This window comes from Podarcis liolepis (assembly GCF_965112155.1).
Source record: "Podarcis liolepis genome assembly, chromosome: 7".
Lineage (NCBI taxonomy): Eukaryota > Metazoa > Chordata > Lepidosauria > Squamata > Lacertidae > Podarcis > Podarcis liolepis.
In genome coordinates, this window is record NC_139561.1 from 50,695,504 (window position 1) to 50,720,517 (window position 25,014).

A 25,014-nucleotide genomic window follows, 5' to 3' on the forward strand; every position below is an offset into this window, starting at 1 on the left:
TGTCATAAGGTTCTTAAGATAAAATGGAGAATGGAGGAACCCTGGCTGAGATCCCAGGAGTCATGTGTCATGTTCTGAGCCTGCACTAGGATTTTTGGGTGTGACTTCCTGCTGCTGCTCCACATCCCCCACCTGGCTGGGAAGCATCTCTGCTACAGCATGGGAAGGGATGCTTGTTACTTATGCTAAGGAATTTATTTTTATTTTTTAAAGGATCCTGTCCTATGTATGCTTTCAGGTCCTTGAAGGAAGACTGGAATACAAATCTAAATCCTGAGTAAAGGATCCAGCACTGAGACTGGATGTTACATTGAGATATGTCTCTCTTAATATTTGTAAAGTCCTTCTTTTTTTGAACAATATTAGTATGAATGCAGGTTTTCTGTGTTGTTTGAGCCATTGATTTTGGTAGGAGATGGAAAAATAATTGATTAAATCTGAATGGCACGACCTTTATTGATTTGTCATTCAACAACTTCAATGCCATACAAAGAAGAATGCACAGTTATTCTTACTGGAGAAACAATGCAATTAAGGTCTTAAAGATTGAATCCAATTTTCTTTCTGTTTTTTCTTTGTTTGAAAACAACAAAAAATAAGGAGTTGAATATAGGCATTAGCCATATCAATGTAATAATAGAAGTGATGTCTCCAGGACTTTTAATTTTGAAAGCAAGCCTCTTTGATTGAGATTTCAGTTTAAAATGTCACGGTTGCTCTTAGAAGTGCAATTTTCTACTGCTCCTAGAAGTCCAATTGACAGAAAAATATGGAAAATTCCGTCTGATTTTAGCTGTATTTGTAGCAGTACATTGAATATGGGAAATGTTTGGTAAAAAGGCAAAAACAAATAAAGATAAAATGTTTACTGTATACTCTGATACATTATTACAAAGCTAGTGCCCCGCCAACCCAGCTGTAAGAATATCTAACAGATTTTAAAAACCTTTCTTATGTTTTGTTAAAACATAGTGCTATTGGCTAAGCACATTATGGGTATGGAGGGTACGTAAATTGTCCCCTCCACCCTGTGGTATATTTTATTGACCTACTATGAAGCTTACTTTTTTAAAATCATGTTTCCCTAAAATGTAACCCCTGGGACCTGGCAAAGAGAGACCAGCCAAGGGTCAGGCTGAACCCCTTTATCACTTCCCAACATAAGGGCTTATGGTTTAAATGATACACTGCAGATAGATTTACTTTAACCATTTTAAATTTATGGCACCTGAAATGAAAGGAAGCAATTGAAAATGTCCATAATAATCCTCCCTAGTGTTAAGACATGAAACATCTAGTAATTAGGTGGTAAAAAAAAAAAAATCTTGGATGGCCTTATCTTTGCAAATCACTCCAGGTTTGTGAAAGCTAGTAGCGGAGTCCCATTACAAGAGAGGGAGGCTACCGCAGGGCAGGCAAGTTTAGCACTAGAAATAAATCTGCCAACTCCAATCACTTGCCAGATGTGGAGGGCACAATGGGATATGTATAAATGAGCTGTTATTTAATGGGAGATTATGTTGAATTGTCAGCTGCTTGTTTCTCTGTGTATAACGCTGATCTCCAATAGTTTTTCAAACGACAACTTTGCTCCAGAGCTATTTCTTCTCTCCCTCTCCCTCCCTTGGTGTCATGTGCAGCTTAAATTCATGCTTTTGCAAAGCTTTAAAGCTTGATGAAATAAAGGTCCAAAAAAACAAAACAAAAACCCAACATAAAGTTGGAACATTCATTGCGTAATTGAGCAAGATCAGCCAAGGTTTATGGAAACTTATTCCCCAATAAGTAAATGGTGTGATTCCAGACCTAACAACTAAAGCAACTAATTGCTTTTCCATTTGTAGGGGGCTTGTCATGCATTAAATCATACTTAAACATATAAAATAATCATTGAAAAGGGCTGCTAGTTTTACAGTGTTGAAATGCCAAAGGGAGCTTGTTAGCCACTACATCTTATTATGTGTATGTGTTTTGCAATCTGTCTGAGAATGCCAGAGCCAGTTTTGGTTACTATTTTTCTCCCCCAATGCCTCAAGAGATGGCAACATTCCACTCTTCTTAGATAGAAAAAAATATTTGAAGAATGGCCTCTGTCTTGGGAGGAGGAGCTGTTCTTTTTCTTCCTTTCAGATGTTGTATGAATGAATGTTCGGGTCAGGGGGTCAGAGATCATGCACACTACTCCCACTCCACATATTTATTTGAATGTCCACATAAGGTCTAGTCACTCATAAGCTCTCTATGCCACCAGGAACACCAAAGAAGAAGGAGAGAGACCTATGGACTAAGTAGAACTTTAAATGAACACCCCATACCTTATCATAAAGTTTTAAAGGGGTTTGGGGTTGTAATTTCCACAACATCTAGAGTTTGAGATTCTGATGTTTTACAAAAGAAGCAAAAATTAAGGGTGAGCGCCATAAGTGAAAATATTAAATAGTATGTTGTCGCCTTAAATATTAAATTGGTTAGTCTTTAAAATGCCACAAGGCTCTTTTCCCCCTTCATGCCACAGACTCACAAAGCTACCTTTATTGAAATAGGTTGTGAAGCCTGGTTTCTGGAAGTAAGCCCCAGTGAACTTATTGGGGCTTGCTGCTCAGTGAGCATGCATATAATTGCACTGTAAGCATTTTCCCCACCCATTTAGTCTGTATTTCTAAGTCTCATGTTTGATCCCTTCACTTCAGGTAGGATAGACAGTACCAGTCCAGGTATAACTTGCCACCAAGCAAAGAGAGGCCACAACAGTGGTGCATCCTCAAGTTGGGGGTGTTTGCACCTGATAGATGCTTTCCATTACAAGCAAAACACTATTTCAGCTGCAGTAGGTGATGTGCATCTACATAGATAGACTAGTCAGCTAACAAGATTAGGATGCTAAGTGCTTGGGGTAGATCAAGGGTTGTGAACCTGAGTAGCATTGGTCTCACAAGGACCACTGCTGCATTTTAGGACCCTAGCCTCCCCAGAGTTCTCCAGATCTCATCTGACTGCAGCAAGCAAAAAAGATTCAGCATAGCACAGAATTTAGAGGTTTATTCCAGCCTACAGGAAAGGTCTACAAGAAACAAAATTTGGAAAGGTCTGCATAACATTTGGAAAGTAGCAGCACCATGTTTAAACATACACTTCTGCTATTTTTTGCCCCTTATTTCTTGTTGATATTCAGTTTAATAAACCAACAATATAAGGACAGGCAGATGGCTATCTAGAAAAATTCCTTTTCATGTAGAAGCCTTCAGTTGTTTTTTTCTACCTTGTTATTATTAAAAAAGAAAAGAAAAGGAAGGAAGGAAGAAACAAACAGCTGGTGTTTAATGACTCTGTCAGACCCAATTAAAAAACATCAACTAGTTACTTTGATTTGTGCTCAGTCATGCCATGGGTATACTTAAAAACATTAGACTCCGCCAGAGCTCATTTTGGCTTTGTTCACATTTATCTTTTATACCTTTAAGGCTATTGATGGCATATAACCAATGTTACAGCCCCTTTCTAGCCATCAATTTTTAATCTAAAAAGATTTTAAGAAGCAGCAAGTCTCATGTGTAGTTACTTGGGCACTTAAACTCCAGAGTATGCATTACTTGTGTACTAGAAGTGGGAGAAGATAAATGATGAAGGCTGTTCGGTTACTCTGCTTCAAAAGCCAAAAATTTTGATCTCAAAATATTTACAATTTCTGCTTAACGCAATTATAGTGCTTTAAAAAAAGAAAGAAAAAAGAAAGAAAAGAAAACTCATTATAAGGGAAGAAATCAGGCAGTACAAGAAAACAGTTCCTGTAGTAGAATTGCAACCCTGAAAATAAAATATTACTATTTCTGCTGTTCTCAAGCAATGAAACTTCAGTCAGCGGAAAGATGCCCCTATTACTGGACACACCTGCTCTGGGCTTTGTATACTCTCACCATCTGGAAAGGATTGTACCACCACCTTTCCTCCAATTTCTCCGCACTCACTGTAAGATGTATGGACTCAGAGATAGGCTTTACTGCCTTTAGTTAAAAAGAATGACCCATGGCTCCATCAGGGAGGCTTCCCATCAAATATATGATGGGTGCTGTGCCAACACAGCCTCTAAGCTCCAGAATCCCACCATGCAGTCAAAGTGCTGAACCTTTTAAGGAGGAACCTGGATCCACCCTTGCCAACCTCTCCCACACTGCCTAACAAATTAGCTGCTATTTCTAGTTTTTGTATTTTTAAAAAGTGGTCTAGCAGCCATGCTGAACTTTTTTAAAAAAACGTAACCTACATAAAAATAATAATTATAATAATCTGATACTGATAAAAAGCAGTCAGGCCCCGAGAGTGTGAATTGACAGGGGAGATGCAGATGGTTCCTGTTGCTATCAAAGGCATAATGCAAATATGTAGACTGAATCATATGGGCAGGGGGAGCAGGAGAAAGAGACAAGAATCTGCTTGGAATCCTTTCTTGTCAGATCTTGTAAAATGCAATTGGCCATTTCTGAATCGAGTAAGTTAATAGTTGACATCCTGATGCCATTAGGCTTTACTACAAAATGCCAAGGAGCACTCTGCTAATTCTTGTGTTGTAGAACACATTCCAGTGTTCCATTATTGGTCTTGGTAAGTCTAGAAATCAAAGTACCTATACCTTGTCAATTTGGGCAATCAAATGTGTTTCTATAAATCTGATTACCTTTCCAGGTGTTTTTTTTAAAAAATGATTTCCCAGTTGCACTATCCTCACCCCGCTATAGACATCAGTTGATCAATAAATATTTTGTATGCCTAGAATGTGCTTTCCTTCAGAACCAGATATATGTTCTGATGTTCATAAGATCCAGCAGTAGGTGCGTCTTGTCACAGTGTGTTTGGAAACAAAAACACCCACCCCTTGGTGAAATGTTTGGCAAAAAGTCATATGAATTTAGCCTTTAATGCTTTTATTTGGCTTATTAAGGCTCAGTAACACACAGTTAGCAAATCTTGTTTTAGATTCCTGCATCCTTCCCATGTGTGCTTTGTTTATTTAATTTGCTTGCTTGTTTATTTGTTTGTTTATTTACTTTGCCTAAAACCAGTATGGATTACACAATAAAACAGGCCCTCTCTGCAGGTTTAAATAGATACATTCATATCTTCTTTATCCAAATGTGTTTAAGTAAAAAAAAAAAAAAGCAATTGTATTAATTTAGGAAGCCAGGGTGAATTGGCATGTCTTACAGAGCTAAACGACTAAACAACAACAACAGAGCTATGTGAGTTTAGCAACAGTCAAATATCATATGGAAGGTCATGCCAGTGGTGGTAGAGAGCTGAAAGTGAAAGAAAGAGAATGGATAAATCTACTCCCTCATATGATATGGACATAATTTTGTAGACCTTACCCATTTTCCATTCTATTTTTAGGAAGTTGACAAGTTTTTAGTTTATAATGAACCAATTTACTTGATATATAACACTATACTCCTGATGTCTGTGGAGCAAATGTCCTTCCTAACCAAGAGAAGAATTTAGGAAGACTGTTGTTGTTGTTGTTGTTTAGTCATTTAGTCATATCCAACTCTTTGTGACCCCATGGCTCAGGGCTCGCCAGGCACTCCTGTCTTCCACTGCCTCCCGCAGTTTGGTCAGACTCATGTTTGTAGCTTCGAGAACACCGTCCAACCATCTCGTCCTCTGTCGTCCCCTTCTCCTTGTGCACTCCATCTTTCCCAACATTAGGGTCTTTTCCAGGGAGTCTTCTCTTCTCATGAGTTGGCCAAAGTATTAGAGCCTCAGCTTCACGATCTGTCCTTCCAGTGAGCACTCAGGGCTGATTTCCTTAAGAATGGAGAGGTTTGATCTTCTTGTAGTCCATGGGACTCTCAAGAGTCTCCTCCAGCACCATAATTCAAAAGCATCAATTCTTCAGCGATCAACCTTCTTTATGCTCCAGCTCTCACTTCCATACATCACTACTCGGAAAACCATAGCTTTAACTATATGGACCTTTGTTGGCAAGGTGATGAACTATTTATTTGTTTATTTTTAAAGGTTCACAGATATTAAAGACAACTCAGGAAAACTTGACTTCAACTCACTTTCTCCATCAAAGAAGGAATACTGGTCTATGCTGGCCTACAACCGATCTAAGTTGTGCAATATTCTTTTATCCAATGAGCTGAACCGCCGCCTTTCTCCCCATGGGGTGACATCAAATGCCGTGCATCCTGGAAATATGATGTACACATCCCTTCATCACAACTGGTGGCTGTTTACCCTGCTGTTTACCTTGGCTCGCCCTTTCACTAAGTCCATGGTAAGTGAACTACATTTTATACATCTTTGGATTATTAAGTGTGCTAGATTTTCAGAAATCCTGCTGTAACTTTCTTATTCCAGCAACTTTCATAACTGCTAACTTCAGCAGTGGCTACCATAACCATGAAACTCTGAAGAAAAGAGTCTGCATTTCTAGCTTGCTTTGATTGCTTTTTGATAGACAGTTGTGCATTTTCAGTGTCATGCAATTCTGTGCATATATGTTGTGTACAGTGTGAATATCAAGTGAGTCTTTGCTAAGGGGTGGATCAGAAATGTGAGAGAAGAGAGAGGTGGAACTGCAGATAGCATTATGCTTGGGAGATGCTATAAAGATGGGATGAGTAGAAGAAAAATAAATGCTGACATCTTTTTGAAAGCAAAACAACAACAACTCTGAAATATATGAATGATTAACTCCATAGCATCTCATTGACTTTCATAACATCTAAAATTTGGAGCTGTTTTCATATACTTGCTACAGTTCTGCCTTAAAACAAAATGTTTGTGTTGGCACCTAGGGAAGCAGAAAAGTATCAAATCTTAAGGCTGCAAGAGCTTAGCAGATGTTTCAGTGAACGGAATTTTCAAATTCTTTAGCATTAAAAATAGCTAGAAATCTGAGGTGCTTGGGTTACACTTTCTGTTTCGGTGCAGAGCCAACCATTGTGCTTGAGTTTTAACAGATGTGCTGTTCTTTTTTTTCAAGTGGATGGGAATATAACACTACTACTGCTGTGTAGTTATAAATTATAATCAGAAAAAAAATCTTAACCTTAGATAGGTATGGTGAAATAATTGTATGCTTGAGCAATATGCTTGCATGTATATGCCCCAGTGCCACTAAGAAGATCCATGGTGGTAAGAAGATTAAAGCATATATATTTCTTGCTGGATTGGTCAAGTGAGATACACATTTGGATACATCTGAATATTTATCTGACTGATAAAGGTGAGATATATTGTCCTGAATAGATACTAAATACTTTTTTTAAATGAAAGCTCAGATTCTGGGCGTACCTGCCCAGGGGAATTCCTAGAAACCTTCATGGGCACCTTGTTTATATCATCCATAAACAAATCTCCTGATTCAGTAGAATTGCTCAGATATGTTAATGATAGTTTAAAGGAGGATTTAAGAAGCAATGCTTTTAAAAAATCCTGCTTTGTTATTTTCAGTCTTTTCATTTTTAGCACACCTATGACTTTACCTACCACCTACTAAAGCTGACAATACTTAAGTCATGACCACATGGTGCAGTAGATTCATGAATGGCACCCAATATGCTTACCTTTCCTTAGCTGAATGCCAGCTTGTTCTCCACCTTCTTTTTTAATTAAACTTTAAAATGAACAATGAAGAGCAAGAACAGAGAAACACTTGAGATTATTGGCTTGGAAGAAAATGATCTGCACCCTAGAGAAAGCCAATTGCACATAAGCAATTCCCCAGTGGATCATATTTAGCCTGGGTGTCAGCACAAAACTCTTGACATTGAATCCTCCCTCACAAACCAAGTCATCAAACCATCTTTGATCATGCTTTATGCAACAGCAGTTTCAGTTATTAAACCTCCTACAGGGTCTGCTGCTGGCAGGCTAAACCACTGTTATTTCTTTTTTAAAAAAAAACCCCAGCCAGGATCAATCCAAATAGAGGCAGAAATCTTGAAATCCCTTGTTCACAGTGGGCACCACTGAAGTGGTTTTGAGGCTGTATTCTGGCAGTTCAGGATGCCAGTTCATACTGAAGTAATTAAAGTTACGCGCTCTAAATGGTATAACCATTTTGATTCTAGTTAGCTTGTAGGCAGATCTCAAGTACGGAAGAGCTTGCATTAAACTTCAAAGTGTTAGTGAAGTAGTGGGGAACCTGCCCTCCTCAGTTCTTACCCTTTGTTTTTGGACTTCAGCTCCTTTCATCACCAGCCTGCATGGCCAATGGTCAGGGCTTATGGAAGTTGCAACTACTGAAGGGCCACAGGTTCTCCCCCCCTGGTTTAGTGTATAATATTTTCACTATTGGTAATTTGGTAACTTAAATATAATATCTTACCAAAGTTGTTCAGTCCTCACAAAAGTAAGATTTTTAGTCAAATACTCAAGAAATCAAAAGTCACATGCAAGGAACCAGGAGAACCAGTCAAACATACAAAAAGCTGAAGAGAAAAGTAAGTTTTTCCAGAGAGTAAAAAAGTCCAGGGACTTAGCTACATTGGTCAAATTAAAGGTAAAGGGACCCCTAACCATTAGGTCCAGTCGTGACCAACTCTCATCTCGCTTTATTGGCTGAGGGAACCGGCGTGGCCAGCATGACTAAGCCACTTTTGGCGAACCAGAGCAGCGCACGAAACGCCATTTACCTTCCCGCCGGAGTGGTACCTATTTATCTACTTGCACGGAGTGGTACCTATTTATCTACTTGCACTTTGACGTGCTTTCAAGCTGCTAGGTTGGCAGGAGCAGGGACTTAGCAACGGGTGCTCACCCCGTCGCAGGGATTTGAACCGCCGACCTTCTGCTCGGCAAGTCCTGGGCTCTGTGGTTTAACCCACAGAGCCAGCCACGTCCCTAATTGGTCAAATTACAATGTTATAAATGTGTTATAACACTGTGACACCAGATGGTGTTGTAGAGCTGAAATCACAACTCAGTGATATTTTCCATTGTGAGCTTTACAACTTTTTCAAAAAGAGCGTTTTCAGAGTGGTTTTTTTATAGCTTGGTAGATCTAGCCCCAGTCATCACAGGCTGAAGGCATAGCTGACCTGGAGGGCAGGATGACTTCTGCCTGTCATGGCCAGCAGGAGGAACAACCCTAATGAGAAAAGTCATCCCTATCACAACATAAAAATTCATGGTCAGTAAGAATTTCCATTTTCCTACATTTCCTAAGAGCTGGAGCTTGCAAAGGAGCAATTCCAAATAGGTTTCCCCCTTAGACATGATATGGTTTCACACACTTGGGTGCATAAACTTACATCTGTCTGTATAGCTGGAGGTCAACTGAACAATAATATGTAGAAGGTTTCTTAAAGTGTGCTTTGTGTCGTGATATTGATACTTCTTCCTGACCTTTAGGAATGGCTGGCTTGCCTTACCTAACTCTGGTCTTTATTTCTGTTCATGCCATCTTTGTAAAAGTGCCATACCGCTTTAAACCTTTTCCCAATCAGTTTCATATGATGGGTTCTCTTTAATCATTTACATTCTGGGGAAAGTCAAATATTCCATAAGAAGCCAAAGTAATCTAGCTGAATATATAGTGTTTGTGCAGCTGGATATTTTATTTATTTGAAGTATTGCGAGAACTCTCTTCTGACTTTACAGAAAAAAGGATGACGAGTAAACAGTAAGAGGGTCCAAGTAATCTGAACCTGAAAGTCCCTTCTTTTAGAGCAAAGTCATAACATTTTCCATGTTCCAAAAAAGAAAAAGAAGTCTACAAAGCTATATAATGCTCTTATAGTACTGCTGTTTTTTTCTTACTCTGATCAGTCTTTAAAAGTGTTGATATTACCAGATAGAAAAATAATAATTACTGTCTATTCTATGATATTTCATTCATCATTACTTATATTTTTTGGCTAGGCACAATACACACATAACATTAACATTTTAAAATGAATTTTCCTTGCCTTTTTCTGTTCTATTCTTTCACTAAATGTCTTAAGATTTTTATATATCCTATCTTCTTTCAGAGGTATTAAAGCTGTTCAATACTCTGATTGAAATACAAGATATTTTGAACTACTGTTCCATATTTTAAAAAATAAAAGCAGGGAATGTGTGGTCATAACTCTTAGTTTGTGCATAGTGCAATCCAAGCATGGGTGCCAACTTGGGGAAAAAAATTGGGGGCCCAGGTAAGCCACACCCCACATAATTGATCACATGATTGATCACACACACCATTTAAATGGTAATGCCCATCAACTTTTGGGGGGAAACTCCCTCTAATATTTTAGGGGAGGTGAAGGGACCTCAGCGCCTAGGAGTTGGTTTTTAATTTTCAAGTTTATTTTTTAAAATTTTATACCCTGATTTTTGATGAGCCTGCTCCACAAAGCAGATTACAGTGTGAAATATACAAATACAACACACACAAATAATAAGCAAAAAAAATTGTTTATTATGGATTACTGTTTTGCTGTTCTTTGAACCTTGTTAGTGGAAAGGCATATACATTATTGTAATAGTAATGAATCATTCCCAGCAAAGATTCAGGTACAGCCACTCACAGCTATGGCCCGGCACTAAGACTCTCTTGCTGATTGTTCATAGCTGCATTGACCCACCAACATACAGCAGTCCTCCATCTGGCCCCTGAGTCTAAATATCTAGAGACAAAGGAGTGCTTGCTAGCTGGGTTACTCTTGGCATGTACAGTAATACTCAGTATCACATTTCGGTGTCTCCTTACTGCTGACATTCACTAATCACCTTCAGTGTTGTGTTTGAACAACCTTCAGCTTATTTGAACTAAGCCGAAATAAGTAAAAGGTGGATTCAGTTTAGTACATTTGAACTTAAAACAGAAAATGCATACAACAAAATAAAACAAATAGAAGAAAAGAAAAATAATCTCACAAATTTTGTTGATGTGAAAAAAGTTCACTACCTTCCTCTAAAGACTGTTGTGTGATCTTCTCTAAGATGATTTATCATGTATGTTGAAATGATTGATCCTGTTTGGCCTTTTCATTCAATTATGAAAGAAAAGGGAATAAATATTACTGAATTGATCACTCAGTGTTCAATATATAAATATGGATTTATCCTGTCCATTACTTATTTCAATTATTGTGGAAATATTGATTGCAAAACACACACAACCGTAATGTACTTTAAAACTTTCCAGTTCAGGTATGCATATTGCTTTGGATTTTTTGGGAGGGGAGGGCTGTCAGAGTAAGAAGGAGACATTTGTGTATCATTTTATTTTTCTGCTTTCTAGAGTTTTTAGATTAGTCATATCAATCTCTTCTTGGCAGTTGGATGACAAATATAAAGATCATAGTCAAATTCTATCCATTATTTTAGTGAAACCATATATATTTGCAGTTAATACCAATATTGATATAGCAAACTCTTCTGTGCATGCCAGAAATCCATATACAGTACTTGAGGAATTATATTAATTGGAAAAACATTCCATAGAAAAGAGATAAATATAACAGTCACATTTAAAATAAGTCATTTTTTATGTATACAAAGAGCTGTTCCTGTAGAAAACTCTTGTATATTTATCTTCAATATATATGGTCCGGCTAACAGCATTGCATGTTTCTGAAATAGTGACGAATTCCAGGCATATTCTTTATTCCTCCTTATTTTGGATAGGTTATATGCTATTTCCTACCATATTTATTTCTCCCTTTCTTGTTAGCAAAATGGCATCTCAAGGTGACTGATATAGAGTGGTTGGTTTACAGTGGGCCATGTTTAGTGGCTATATTTCCATACCGTCTATCCAACACTTATATGGCCAAATCACCTTTCAATAAAGATTTTTAACTTTTGAAACTTATGAAACCAAGAATATAACATGGTGCCATATGCAGTTGGAAGTATTGGTTATCCATTGTGCATCTTCTATCACACAGCTGGAGGGGATTCAGCACATTAAGGCACCACTTCTCAGTACAATGGTACCTTGGGTTGCGGACAGGATCTGTTCTAGAGGTCCGGTTGGATCCCAAGGTTTCTGCAACCTGAGGACCACTTCTGCGCATGCGCAGACCACTTCTGCACATGTGCGTGCGGCAAAACCTGGTAAAATACTTCTGGGTTTGTCATGCGTGCATCCCGAAGTTTACATAACCAGAGGTTTATGTAAACGGAGGTTTGACTGTAGTTAGGTAGCACAACACTTGAGAGTTTGTCAAGGACTGAGGTAGAAGATGGCAAGGGTGGAAATTAGGAGTTGGTGGGTAAGTTCAGCTAGGGTCTGTTAATAAACTCATGATGCTGGTAATGTACGACTGAGTAACAGAACACATGGTTAGGGAATCAGTTTGTGTGCCCCTCTCTCCACCTTACCTCACAAAATTGCTGTAATATTTAAACACATTGCATGCATGCCCATTCCACTGATCCTAGGTGCAATATGTGTGATATTTAACTCTGTATTTTAGGAATTTAAATATCATACCTACTCACATTAGATTAGATTATTTAATTTCTATACCTCTTAATATATTAAAAATATCTCTAAACAGTATTCAGAAAACTGAAGCAAAAACAGACAACTTAATCAAAATATTTCAAAAATACAGTTCCTTATTAAAATATTACATTAATACAGAGTTACTAATATATATTAATCAATATAAATTCATTTTCCTTCTGACACACCTCTCATCCTTCGGGTTCTAACCCAGGGTTCAGCAAATTCCCAGCTCACCTGTCAGGATGTCACCAGAAGGTGTGCTGACCTCCAAGTATGAATTACAATGAACATAATTAATGTTGCATAGAACCAGGGCATTTTTTCAGGTGGAACTCACTGGAACTCAGTTCCGGCACCTCTCAGGTGGTCACTATTGCCATTATAAGAGAACAAGGGAGGTGTTTATGGTGAGTTCTAGCATATCTTTTTCTAGAAAAATAGCACTGTCACCTCCATTGGACATCATGCTGAAATAAGAAATGAGTCTCTATCACTGAAAGTTGGGTATAGAGAGTCAGCAAGGATACGGAATAGAAGGGATAATTGCTACAAGGTTATGGACAAGTTTCCATTACACCCTTTTCATGATAGCCACTACGTGACCTGAGTTCCAGTTGTCAGCACTCTGCAGAGAAATTGATCATATGGATGCCCAGAGATTTGTATGCATTAATGCTAAATATGCCACTGGAATTTTGTGAAAAGCCACTCCAAGAGTCTGCCAGTATGTGCAGAATTGTGGGTGTGATACTGGATATATACAACTGGCTAGAGATGAGTGTGTGTATCACCTTCCACACCGAAACACATTGGTAGCATGAATAATATTCTCAAGGCTGCAAAGTTTATTGCTTCTGACTTTATCACTTTCCCCATCAATTCTACTCTGACTTAAAACAGTTTTAATTGCATGCTGTTCAGATACAAAAGTGGGCATTATTGTGTGTCTACCAAGATGATTCCAAAATTTATAACCCCAATGAAACTTCCCTTATTGATGGGTACACAAACAGTCCCAACTAATATTTCATGGTTGAGCTAAAGCTTAATGGAGTCATCAGCAGAGCCTTTGATATCTTCTTTTGATTTTGAAGACCTGGAAAATATGCAGTAGGTGTAGATTTTGTATCTTTCCCCTTGTCAGTGGGTAAAAATCTCCAGAGGAAAATGGCCAGAGGAAAAAGGATGAAGCAGTCCTTTCCTCAACAATGTGTTTCCACTCATGAACATAGCCTCTAAGTCTGCTCATCATTTATATCATCAGTAATAATGATGATGTCTGGAGAGAATTATTACTATCTGCAGAGAGTAGCACATGGCAGCTCACAAGTAGTTTGTCCTGGTCTGGGTTTCAATATGCATGTGTCCTACAGATACAGTTGTTCAAAAGACAGCATTGGGTGCTCTGGGGCTAGCCATAGTTCGTTACTGTGTGATGTGTGTGACAAAGTCCTTAGATTATATAATATGATTTTTTTTATCTCAACTATTATTCATGATTAATGAAAGGAAATTTTTGTGCTAAGAATTACAAATATGTGTTTTCATGGCAAGGAGAAAGGTAGACTTATAAATCATTATATAAATCTGATAGATTTATGAATGAATGTTCTTGGTTTTTAGTTGTTTGGATACTTAAATTTTGGGGCATGGGAAATGCCTCTGCATTTCTTAGATTCTTTCAAAAATAAGAGGAAGAAGATTTTCTCTCTCTACTTCAGAGACACATATTACTCTGCCAGCTTGAATAACCGGCCATGTTTTAGCCCCAAATGTCAAAAATAAACAGATGAAAGTGTGTGTTATATTTTTACACTGTTGTCAGATGCTATTGGTTTGTCTTTTTCAGAGTTCTATTTATTTCAGTAAATGCTGTTACCTCCGCAGCTCTACTTTCTTAGACTTCCATCAGAACCGTTCTCTTGAGGTCAAATAAATGAATTATCAACTTTTTTTATCCCTGTTATCCATTTTGCTGCTGACACTTAGAAGTTCCCTGGTTATTTATTTATTTTGTTTGTTTTCTGTAGTAGAGCAAAGCCACCAGATCATAATGTTAACTGTCACTTTTTGGAAAACAGAGGCTGATGCATCTTCAGCCTGAAAGTGAGGCTAGGAAACAATATACCCCTTTTGTTTGTGATACGACATGCATTTTATTAAATTATGAACTAGCCAAGGCAGAGTGAATTGAATGCTGAATTTTAAAAATGAGATCACTTCCAGCTAGCCAAGGCACACACTGCTCTTTGCCAATAGATTTAGTCCTCATATACACGTTCAGTACAAGTAGAATTACCACTTTCCAGTTCTCAAAGCCGAATGGCCTAATTAGCATTTTTTTACTAATTGTTGCTGATTAAAAAAAATTAAGTAATGGTTTAGGGTTAGGGTTAGGGCTAAGCAACTCCCCCCCCCCCAATTTTCCACCCCAAATTATCCCCATCAAATGGGGCAACAGTTTCTTCAAAGGCCTCCAGATCAGTTTAATTCGGGTCCATCGTGCCAAAAATTGGGTGAAGTCATGCCAAAGTGAAAAAACAAATTACCCAGCTGCAACAAGATTCTGGTTCGATTCCTACCTTTTGTTTGAGGAGGGAAGTGAACATGTTGGAGCCCAATCACAGCTATGTTGTAATCCTATATTTCTCTGTTGTATTCTGTGGGCATCTCTACTTTAGGGTACACTTGAATTTTGATCTTGCTAGTCGTGCAAATATTTTGGGTGGTCCTTTGCAGTCCTAGAACCCATCTCTGTGGGGTTTGCAGATGCATTACAGTGCATATCATGCTTAAAACTTGTGCTAATTTAAAAGCTTGAGGTTGTTGTTGGCATCCGTCTGTCTCAAGAGACACTGGAGTGTGCCTCTGGGGATGAAGTCAAACAGCAGTACTGCAGCGACCTCCCTGGGGTCCAATCCTGGGTGGTGTGTATGGAGATCCTGGATTGATAGGACTCCCATACCATAATATGTGTGAAGTTATGCAGGTTTGGTGTGGTCACTGAAGAAGATACTGTTCAGATCTCTGTGCAAGTATACAAACCCCCTGAAGAAGGCCTTTTTGTTGGGCTACTGATAAATATTTATCAGCAGCTGGATAAGCAGTCTCTCTTTTTGGCAGCTTTCCACAAGATTGGTTTGAGTTTGTTTCATTGAACCAATTTATTTTAATTTGATCTTATATGTTTTAATAAAAATCAAGGAAGAAGTAGTCCGCCATATACAAAGTTTCTTAAGGTATTAATTGTAAATGCTTACATGAGGCTAAAGCTGCTCCAGGTTGGGATCTACCATTTTGTATGTTCATTGAGACCTGTTGCTATAGGGGTTCAAAACAAAAAACAGACAAACCCCAATTTGCTGTAAAATACTATGCTTCCTCGTTAATATTCATTATTTTATTTTAAAATATTTGCATATATTACACAATACAGCTAGTCTTAAAGAGTGTAGAAAGATAGGTTTTCCTACAAAATGTTCCATTTTTGTTTGTATGATCTTGAATTATGAATTATAGCAGTTCTTAATTCTTTATTTTTGAGGAATCTGAGGATATTTTTTAAAAGTCCTTTCAGCATAGCATTTATGCAAGAATAACTACTCTTGGATTCAATTGCGTTTAAGGAAATGTTGTTGTATGGCTTTTTATGTTCCGAACTTCAATCAGCCAGTGCCAGCAGTATCCCTAAAGAAACACCCTCAATAGACCATTTTCAGCATTTTGCTGCAATTAAACTCCTCTGGTTTTAGCCCTCAGGCAATTTAGTACCTTTTTACATATGCACATTATGAACTTTTGACCAGGGCCTGGTAGTCATATATTAGAGAGCAGCTTTTGAAAGCAGACTTAACAAGTTCCTCTGAGTATTACATTCCGAGTCAGTTGTGGAAAAGGTAATTTAACCAACTTGCAGAGAGGCCATTCAGAATCTTACTGATGATCCTAAATATGTCTCCCTCTCTCTTTGCCCCCCCCCCCTTTTCTTGTTTCCTCTGGAAGCTGGTAGCAAGAGCTCTCAAAGTATGTGATTGATCTTTTATTCAGTAGCTAACGAGGGCTGTGATTCTATTAGTGCTCTACAAGGCAAGGGAACAGTGATTTAATGAAGTGTCTGGTGAGCTGGTCATAGATTTATCCTGTTGTCTCTAATTTGCAGAGCCCTTGCGAGTGGTAAAAGAAACTGCACTCATGCTGCCATTAGGCAGGTATTTCCTTAGTAAATTGTTGTAAGGTCAGGTGTAGTTACCTTAGTGGAGACAATGCCTTACCTCCTCAGTGTCTCCAGATGACAGCCGCTGCACTAAGCACTCACTGAAGCAGAAACACGGAGATCAGAGGTCCATTCCGAGTCCCCCTTAGCCAATGCTTGAGCAGATGAACTGCCAAGTGCAGCTAATAGAGTCATAATTGGTGATTAGAACTGGGAAGGCACAATGACATCTTAATACAAACTGGTGCGTACTGTAGTTAGTGCCAGCTGTTGTTAAGTGTGTTGGTGTGGACTAATATGTGTTTTCTCTGCTTCAGTTCTAAGCAATTAGGCGACACATCTTTAATAGTTATTGAGCAGCCAGAAAATAAAGGGTGGTGGTTGTGGGAGAAAATCCTAGGCCCATCAAAATGGCATTCATGTGCTTATTGTACACTTAGCTCAGCATATAAGCTGTCAGCATTAGCTCTGAAATGATGCAGTAAAAAGTTGGCATAAAGAGCAGAAATCTAATAAATATGGTGTGGTGCTTTTTTTGCTTCACCAGTGGCAGAGCTTTTATTCTTCACTGTTCCCAGGGATCATTGACCCCCCCCCCCAAAAAATGAGCCATTTCCTTTCTGATGAATAACTATCCTGCTGCAATTTGCTGTTTTACCAAATTGTTAAAGCTGACACTGGAAGCTTCTGTACCTGAATTAACCACAAAATTAGTTTTGGTTAAGGGCAGCGTGTTAGGTTGGGGTAACTGGTATATAAGGCAAACATGGAAACTGTTGACACCAGAATGGAAGGGCTTTTATTGTTGTAACAATTTTTTGTCCTTTGTTCTTGTGCACCAAAATGGTACTTAGGAAGAAGCACATGAATGAGCTTCTGTAGCTCATTAGAGTGTTAGTAGCCACACAGAATTGGTTAATGCGGCCTGATTGCTTTCCACTTAATTCTTTCATTTATTTCATGTTTATTCCATCTTTCATGTGTTTATTTGCTAATTACATTTCTATTCCATTCTTCTTCCATAATGGCATGCATGGTTTTCCTGGCAATCTCCCATTCAGGCCCTGATCCGACCCAGACCTGTTTAGATTCAGCAATGTTCCTATATTATGGGCCTTCATATCATAGACTTCCATCAAAGATCTCAAAGCAATGTGCATGATATTTCCATACTCTCACTCCAAATTTAACTTCACAAGCCTATGAAGGAAATCAGACTGGAATAGAGTGTGACTGGTGCAAGGTTACCAAGCAGTTTTCATGGCTTTTGTGGGGATTTGAGCCCTGATTTCCCTAGCCATAGTCTGACACTCTCAGCACTACATCATTGTAGGTCTCATAAGTCCGACAATAGCTTGCCATTTGCTTTTCCTATCTTTGATCTTAGTATCTTATTTTTATATCATTTTCTTCCTAAGAACTGTGCTATGTAACCTGAAGGATGGTACTGCCAGACAATTTAGATCTTTAGTAAGTGACATTTGAATTTATGTGATGTGCTATTTAATTTGTTGCTTGCTGTTTGTGCCAAAGGATCCCTGGTTTTTGGCCCCTATGAAAAGAACTGTAATTTTTATAGGTCAGTTCTGGGAAAAAAGGGAATAGGTTTGGGAAATCAGTCAAATAATTTGCATGTAGTTAAAGGCAGGCTGTACAATGTGCTTGCTAAATGGTAAGATGTTTTTACTCGGATATCCTTAGCATAGTCTCCTGTACAGAACTAGTATAGCACAGTATATTGTCAGATAGCAGATCAAGCAGAAATCCTGCTTCTGTGGATTGGCATCTTGACAATTAGCTTTCTGTGAATTTTAATTGTAAGCTGCTTTGGGAGCCAATCTTGACTGAAAGGGGGGGGGGTATTCTTTCTTGTTTCTGCAAACCTTAGGAAATTCAGTGCACTTTTCCTTCTGTAAATGCCACCCCCTGCATTTTCTGTGGTTATATTTCAAAGGGAACTATTTGAAACAAGGAACCATGTTTTATGGACTGCACTACTACAGATTGCAAGTGTTGTTGGGAGTGGGGGACGTAACTGAATGCATTCTGAGTAAGAGAGATTCCCTGCATGTACAATAATAGCATTATCAGAGAACAATCAATGCTGGAACTTTTTTCCTTGACGCTTAGGATGCGCACGAAGAGCATTCAAACATGTAGTTCCTTAATCTGTTATCTTAAGTAGTATAGTCCAGGAATGGTTTTATCATCTTCCCTGGTGTGTGTGTGAGATGGAGAAAATTGTTCAAGGAGAAAATGGTGAATGTCACTGAGAATGTGTTTTTATTTACTATTAAAACATTTATAGGCTGCACTTCACCATTATGGATACATTGGGCATGAATAAAATTAAATATGCCACAAAAATACAAGCAGGAAACAATTATATTAAAACAATGAGAGGCAAATGAAAACTATAAAATCATTGTAAAATAATCTTATCAGGAACACAGATAAGTTTTGACCTAGCCCTTAAACAATTGTAAAATCACTGGGTTGTGCTGCTAGGGGGAGGTCCTTCAAAATGAAGGAAGCCACCACAGAGAAGACTGCGCTTCTTGTAAGGCTTTGTTTTCTGTACTTTTTTCTTCCTGCTTATTTCTTAATGTTACAATCAAGTTAGGAGTTTGTTACCAATTAAGTAAAATTTGCATATTGCAGTCTGGCAAAGACCTTGAACAGTTTTACACTGAACTTCTGTGAAGCTGAAACGTATCTCCAGATAAAACTAAATGGTCAGCAAGAGGATTCAAAACAAGTTAACTAAAGTTTCTAATTTTCTAATAATGTCACTTGTGTCTTTTGCAATCTTATTATAGTATTTTCTAGCACACTTCCATATCATCATTGTCATTTTAAAAAGTTCTATGATGGGACTAGAAATCTAAGCCTTTTAGCCCATAGATCATTTCACTAGGAAACTCCATAAATGGCTTATTGTAGATTAGATGATGTGGTTCAGAGCACATCCAAATCAATAAAAGATCAGTCTTAACCTAGCAAAGTGCTCTTACTTTGATTCTTCTTAGTAAGCAACCAATGTGAAAATGTATGGTTAAGTGTTTTGACTTTTTTTGAAGGGGGTGCAGAACACTGAAACTTTAAGTATTCCTAATTCTTAAATTTCTATAATATCCCTTTCTTCTAAAAAGGCCCGAGTTCCTTCAGATTCTGTTAGCATTAGAAGCAGTGTTTTCTCTGTGTATGAAACTATATATACATACATAGCCTGATAAAAAGGCCTTTCTTGTCATAAGGGACAAATAACTTCCAAAGAACTGAGCACAGACAGGCATTTGGTTTGAACCACTAATACAAACCACATTCCCCTTCCCCCAAAGCACTACAAAGTATTTCACAGAAGGAAAACCCCAAACCCAACAAAAAACTACCTACACCTAAAGACCACACAAAAATGAAGCTGGACTCACTGACCTCTCTCCTAAGGGCTACAAACAGGCAAAACCCACCCACCCTTCAAAGCCATAAAGGAGCAGCTATAAGCTTGCATCTTTCAACCACAAAAAATAAAAATAAAATCAAAATTCATGAGGGGCAAAGGCCTGCATAGGCGGAAACTGAAGGTCATCTGGAGAACCAAGAAAGGGGCCAAATTGGGGACTCAGGAATGTATAATAGTGTTTATGTATAATTAATTATATAGCAAGTGAAGTTGTCCATCATCACTACTACTACTGCTACTGCTTACTGCTTTTATTTTCTTTGGTTTTTTGACCCATGGGAGTTTTTATAATTCATTTATTTTTCTCACTCACTATTTCTCACTCACTATTTCTCATACCGTAACTTAGTCCCAGACACATTGTTGTGCTGCACTGTATGACATCTTCTGCTGGGTCTTATTCAAGAGCTTTAGGGCTCTGGATCCATGACTTCATTTTTGCCTTCCTAACAACATTGTGCATAATGTACTGCATTATGATGCACTGAGGGAGAAAGTTGTATGTGTAACAGTAAAACCTACCAACTGGAACTACAAATGTGATGATTCTAGCCCTGTGAGTTATTGAAAAATGAATGAACCAGTGGCAAATGCTTTTGAATTTAGGTCAGCCAGGCCTAGCCCAATCTGGTTCTGTCTACTGGCCCACACATTGCCAAACAAAAATTGCTTGATATACTGAATTGTAGGATTGCCTGTGTAAAGGATTTGGGGATTTCTGCTTAGTTTATTATGGAGCAGATAGTCATAATTATGTACAATTTACCTAATTAATTGTGCTAGCATGGTTTAAACTTGATTTTGATTAATATATGTTCCAGTTCCAGTAAGGATATTACAATGGGCCAGAGAGAAAGCATATATAAGCCCTTCATGTTGCTTCTGTGCAATCATTCTCTCATTTGTGGCTTGACTGTTATGACCAGCATATTTTCCGAAGACACTGACATATTTCAAATATAACACTGAGCTATGATTAAGCGTTACATGCACAAACAGTGGACCATAAACCATTGTTTGATTACAGACCAGTCAGGATTATAAACCACAGTTTGATCCTTGTTTATTGAACAAACCATAGTTTGCCATATTAGAGGAGAGAATGCATGAGCCAAAGCTGCTGTTCATGCATATAACTGTAAACTACACTTTCAGCATTAAATCTGAAAAGGACCCACAATATATATTAATCTAATAGGTGTAGTTACTTCCTTCAGCACCCTTTCACTACCTTTAAGTAAACCTAATGCATCTATTGGTCTTCTTGAAATAGCTACTGATGCATTATAATTGGTCAAGGAGGGAGGCTAATGTTTCTTGACCAGGCCTATTGACCAGTATGTGTTTGCACATGTTGTTAATAATTTATTCTTGGGGGGGAAATCTATGTGCATTATAGTCTTTGATGTCATCATGAATTTCAAAGCCAACCATTTCATTTTCATTTAAAAAAAAATTCAAAGAGGGTAGAAAGGAAAATCATTTAAAAACTTTTTTAAATAAAAAAAGTGGGGAACTTCCAGCTAACACTCATCCATGCTAATGAGACTGTACATTAATACAGTTTTTTTTTTAATCAAGGCAAGCTTACTGTACTCTGCAGGTGAAAAGTATTTGAATACAAGACTTAATGCATCTAGTAGATTAAAAGAGAAATTAAAGACTTGAGACTGAGAAGAGATCAAAGGCTGTCTTTTCATTGTTCTTTTTTATTGTTTATTGACTTCAAAAAGACTTTTTAGTTTAAGCTGACTTTAATATCTCTTGAATGCTTTTTTGTAAAGTGACTTTGAAAACTCATGGATAATGTCTTCATTAAGTGGAGAAAAATCTTGGTGAAAATATAACTGTAACTTTGCTTTCATTATAGAAGAAAGAGATAACACTTTGCTTAATTAAGGTCTGTTTTCCCTCTGTTCTTAATTTTATGAACATTTTTTTTAATTCCTGCTGATAACAGCATGAAGTAGTCATACTCAGATTTAAATTGTTATTTTCCACAGTCATATAACAATGTGAGGTTTGAATCTACATTCATTAGTAAGGTTGTGGTCATAAGAATTACTTTAGTGAATTGGTCCAGCTTTTTTTTAAAAAAAAGTATTGGCCACTTACATATAAATCCAATTGAAATAATTTTCTTGTACTAGTCATTGGCCATGACAAATCTGAATAAAAAATAAATTCAAGAAAAAGGGGTGTTACACCACAAATCATGGTCTCTGCGTCTCCCTTGCAGTTCACTGCTATATGGTCCGTGGACATCTTTCTGATCTTTTTGGCCACCAAAGCAAAATGAGTCACTGAAAACCAGAGCGCAGTTAGAACTAAAATAAAAGGCCAGAAATATTGCAAGACAGCTATCTTTCCCTATTTGTCTCTATCTTGTGTTTAGAGGCCTCTGAATATTCTGTGTAACTGTTACGGATGTGAAGCATGAATAGAGCTGTCCTTCAGGCATTTCTGGAGTACCTTTTCAATACAAATCTTATCACATTTCACCATCCACATGTGTTGAGTTACACATGTACAGGATGAGCACAGGTTTCCTGGGGTTTCTTTCAGAGCTGCAGTGAACCAGTGGGAAAATTACACATATGGGGGTGGGGTGGGGATTAGCAACAGGCCAAACTGTGGGATAAAGGCATTTGCACTTAATTGCAAAAAATAGAGAATTTGAGCATTTACACAGACAGCATTTGGTTTGAACTAGTGGTCAGGTCTAAGAGGAGAAAGAGATAGAAGGAATCTAATGTCAAATGCAATGTGGAAAATGTGTGACAGACATCAGACATGTGTGAGTCAAATGGGTTAGGGAGAGACATTAGAATGCAACTACATGCTGCTGCAGACCTATTCCAAGATGAGGGTGGGGTGGGTGTTCTCCACGAGGCAGCAGTGAATCAGGTGGTCGTCCTTAGCACTTGGACAACAGTGATTTCTTTGGCTCTGCTTACACCCTGGGTATTTTATAAGATGCTTCTTATGATCAATGAACATTGGACATTCAGAGTACAATGATAGGACACTGGAGATGGGCTTGAGCTTTCTTTAGCCCCATATGCCTCAGAACTGACTTTGCAATGGAGTCTTCAATAGCATGCTTTTAAATTGTTGTAACCTGCTCTGGGTCCATATGGTGACGGCAGGTAAGAAACATTGTAAAAAGGAATAGTAAAGATTGCAAGTTATGTAACTATATTTAGCAACAGTAACTCCCTTTTGGTAGGCTGCTGCTGAATGCCAATACAATGTATCTTTCTGGTTTCAGCTAGGAGTACAAAATTCACCCCCTTCCTTCATAAGTGATTATATAGTCATAACTCGTAAGTGGAACAGAATCCGTTCCAGAAGTCCATTCGACTTCCAAAATATTAGGGAACCAATTGGAAGCCACGGCAGTTCCAAAGAACATTCAAAACTGGAACAATCACCTCCAGATTTGCGGCATTCAGGAGCCAAAACATTTGTTTCACAAGGCGTTAGACTTCCGAGATAAGACTGTACTGTAATCTCAACAATGTTTGAAACCAAGTAATGTTGGAACCTTTCAATTTCTAATGACAGATACAGTGGGGCCGCCTCTTATGCAATGTGGTATGCCTCCACATGCAAAGGAAGTCCGAAACCCGCAGAACCTCCCCCCTCTGCAAAGAGGCCTGCATACTGGATTCTGCGAAGGTCCCAGGAGGTTCAGGATGTGGGAAAGTGAGGCAACACCTTCCTTATCTGCCTCTGGAAGCATCCCAGGCCCCTCCTGCCACCTTCCCAGAGCCTGGGTGCACAGGGGAATTCATTCATTCAATCAATCAATCAATCAATCAATCAATCACTGGGGATGGCAGGTTTTCCTCACTTTCCATTTATTTATTTAGCCCTCCTCCCCGTATAAGGTTGCAATCGTATGAGCGTAACTTGCAGACCCACTGTATACTGTTTTCTTCACAGGCATCTAATATTTTCATAAAGTCAATAATATTAGGTCATTAATTGTGTTATGGATTTTATCTAGATTTAATTCTGCACAGAAAAAAATGTTGCTGTCTCTCCTGCTATTTTGATATAACAGTGCTTTCCATTGGGCAGTTTAGCATACAGAAGTTAATTTTGTGGAGTTGTTTTTGTATGCATAGCTGCAAAACAAATTGTGCAATATAAGCATCTTTATGGTGTATATAGCTAACTAGTTTACAAGCATAATCTTTGTGGGTGGTTTAGAAGCTCAATTACCACTGAAATTGAGGGGATAAATGTCCCTACAAGCTTCCATAAAAGTTATGTATTTTGTGGCACTTACAGGGCTGGGCAGGTTTCGCCATCCCTTTGCAAACCCTATAGCCTTGTATTTAGAAATAGTATGCAATCAGTTGTAGATCACTTCTTTGTATGTTTCCCTGAAATTAGTATGGACCACACAGGGTTTGTTATTGAGGTTTGTTTTTTAGGCTGTAATTCATACACGTAAGTAATCTTCTGGATGGCAGCCATTGTCAAGTATACCTAAGTAATTCGTAACACTGCTCTTAGTAGCAGTGTATCCTGAAAGTGCATTTAGAGAGCATTTGTCTTTCAAAACATAGCACATGACCTCTCTTTATTACTTCATTTCCATACACATTCTCAGTATTTGGCTAGTGTAGTATAATTGTCCATTTTGTCACCATTTGAGAAACATGCAATCACTTATTTTCATGGGTGTCCATGGGAGCACTTGCCCCATCCCAGAATGCTTAATATGTTTATTTTTTGATGTACACATGAACACACCTAGTTAGTCAGCAAAAGATTTTGATTAATCTCTGAGACCATTCCTATTGAGGGTGTCTGCCAGATTTCGACTTTTGGCATTTTTCTGGAGGAGAGCCTTCCTGGGCCAGCAGGTAGCTC

The 25,014-nt window shown here is 38.1% G+C and overlaps 1 protein-coding gene across 1 annotated transcript in view; it reads left to right on the forward strand.

Moving 5' to 3' along the window:
- The window catches only part of WWOX (WW domain containing oxidoreductase), a 544,910-nt gene that overhangs the window by 127,707 nt on the left and 392,189 nt on the right, over positions 1–25,014 (forward strand). Inside the window, exon 8 of the mRNA XM_083515079.1 lies at positions 6,013–6,277. Coding sequence (XP_083371205.1) covers positions 6,013–6,277 — 265 coding nt within the window. The remainder of the gene's footprint in view (positions 1–6,012; positions 6,278–25,014) is intronic.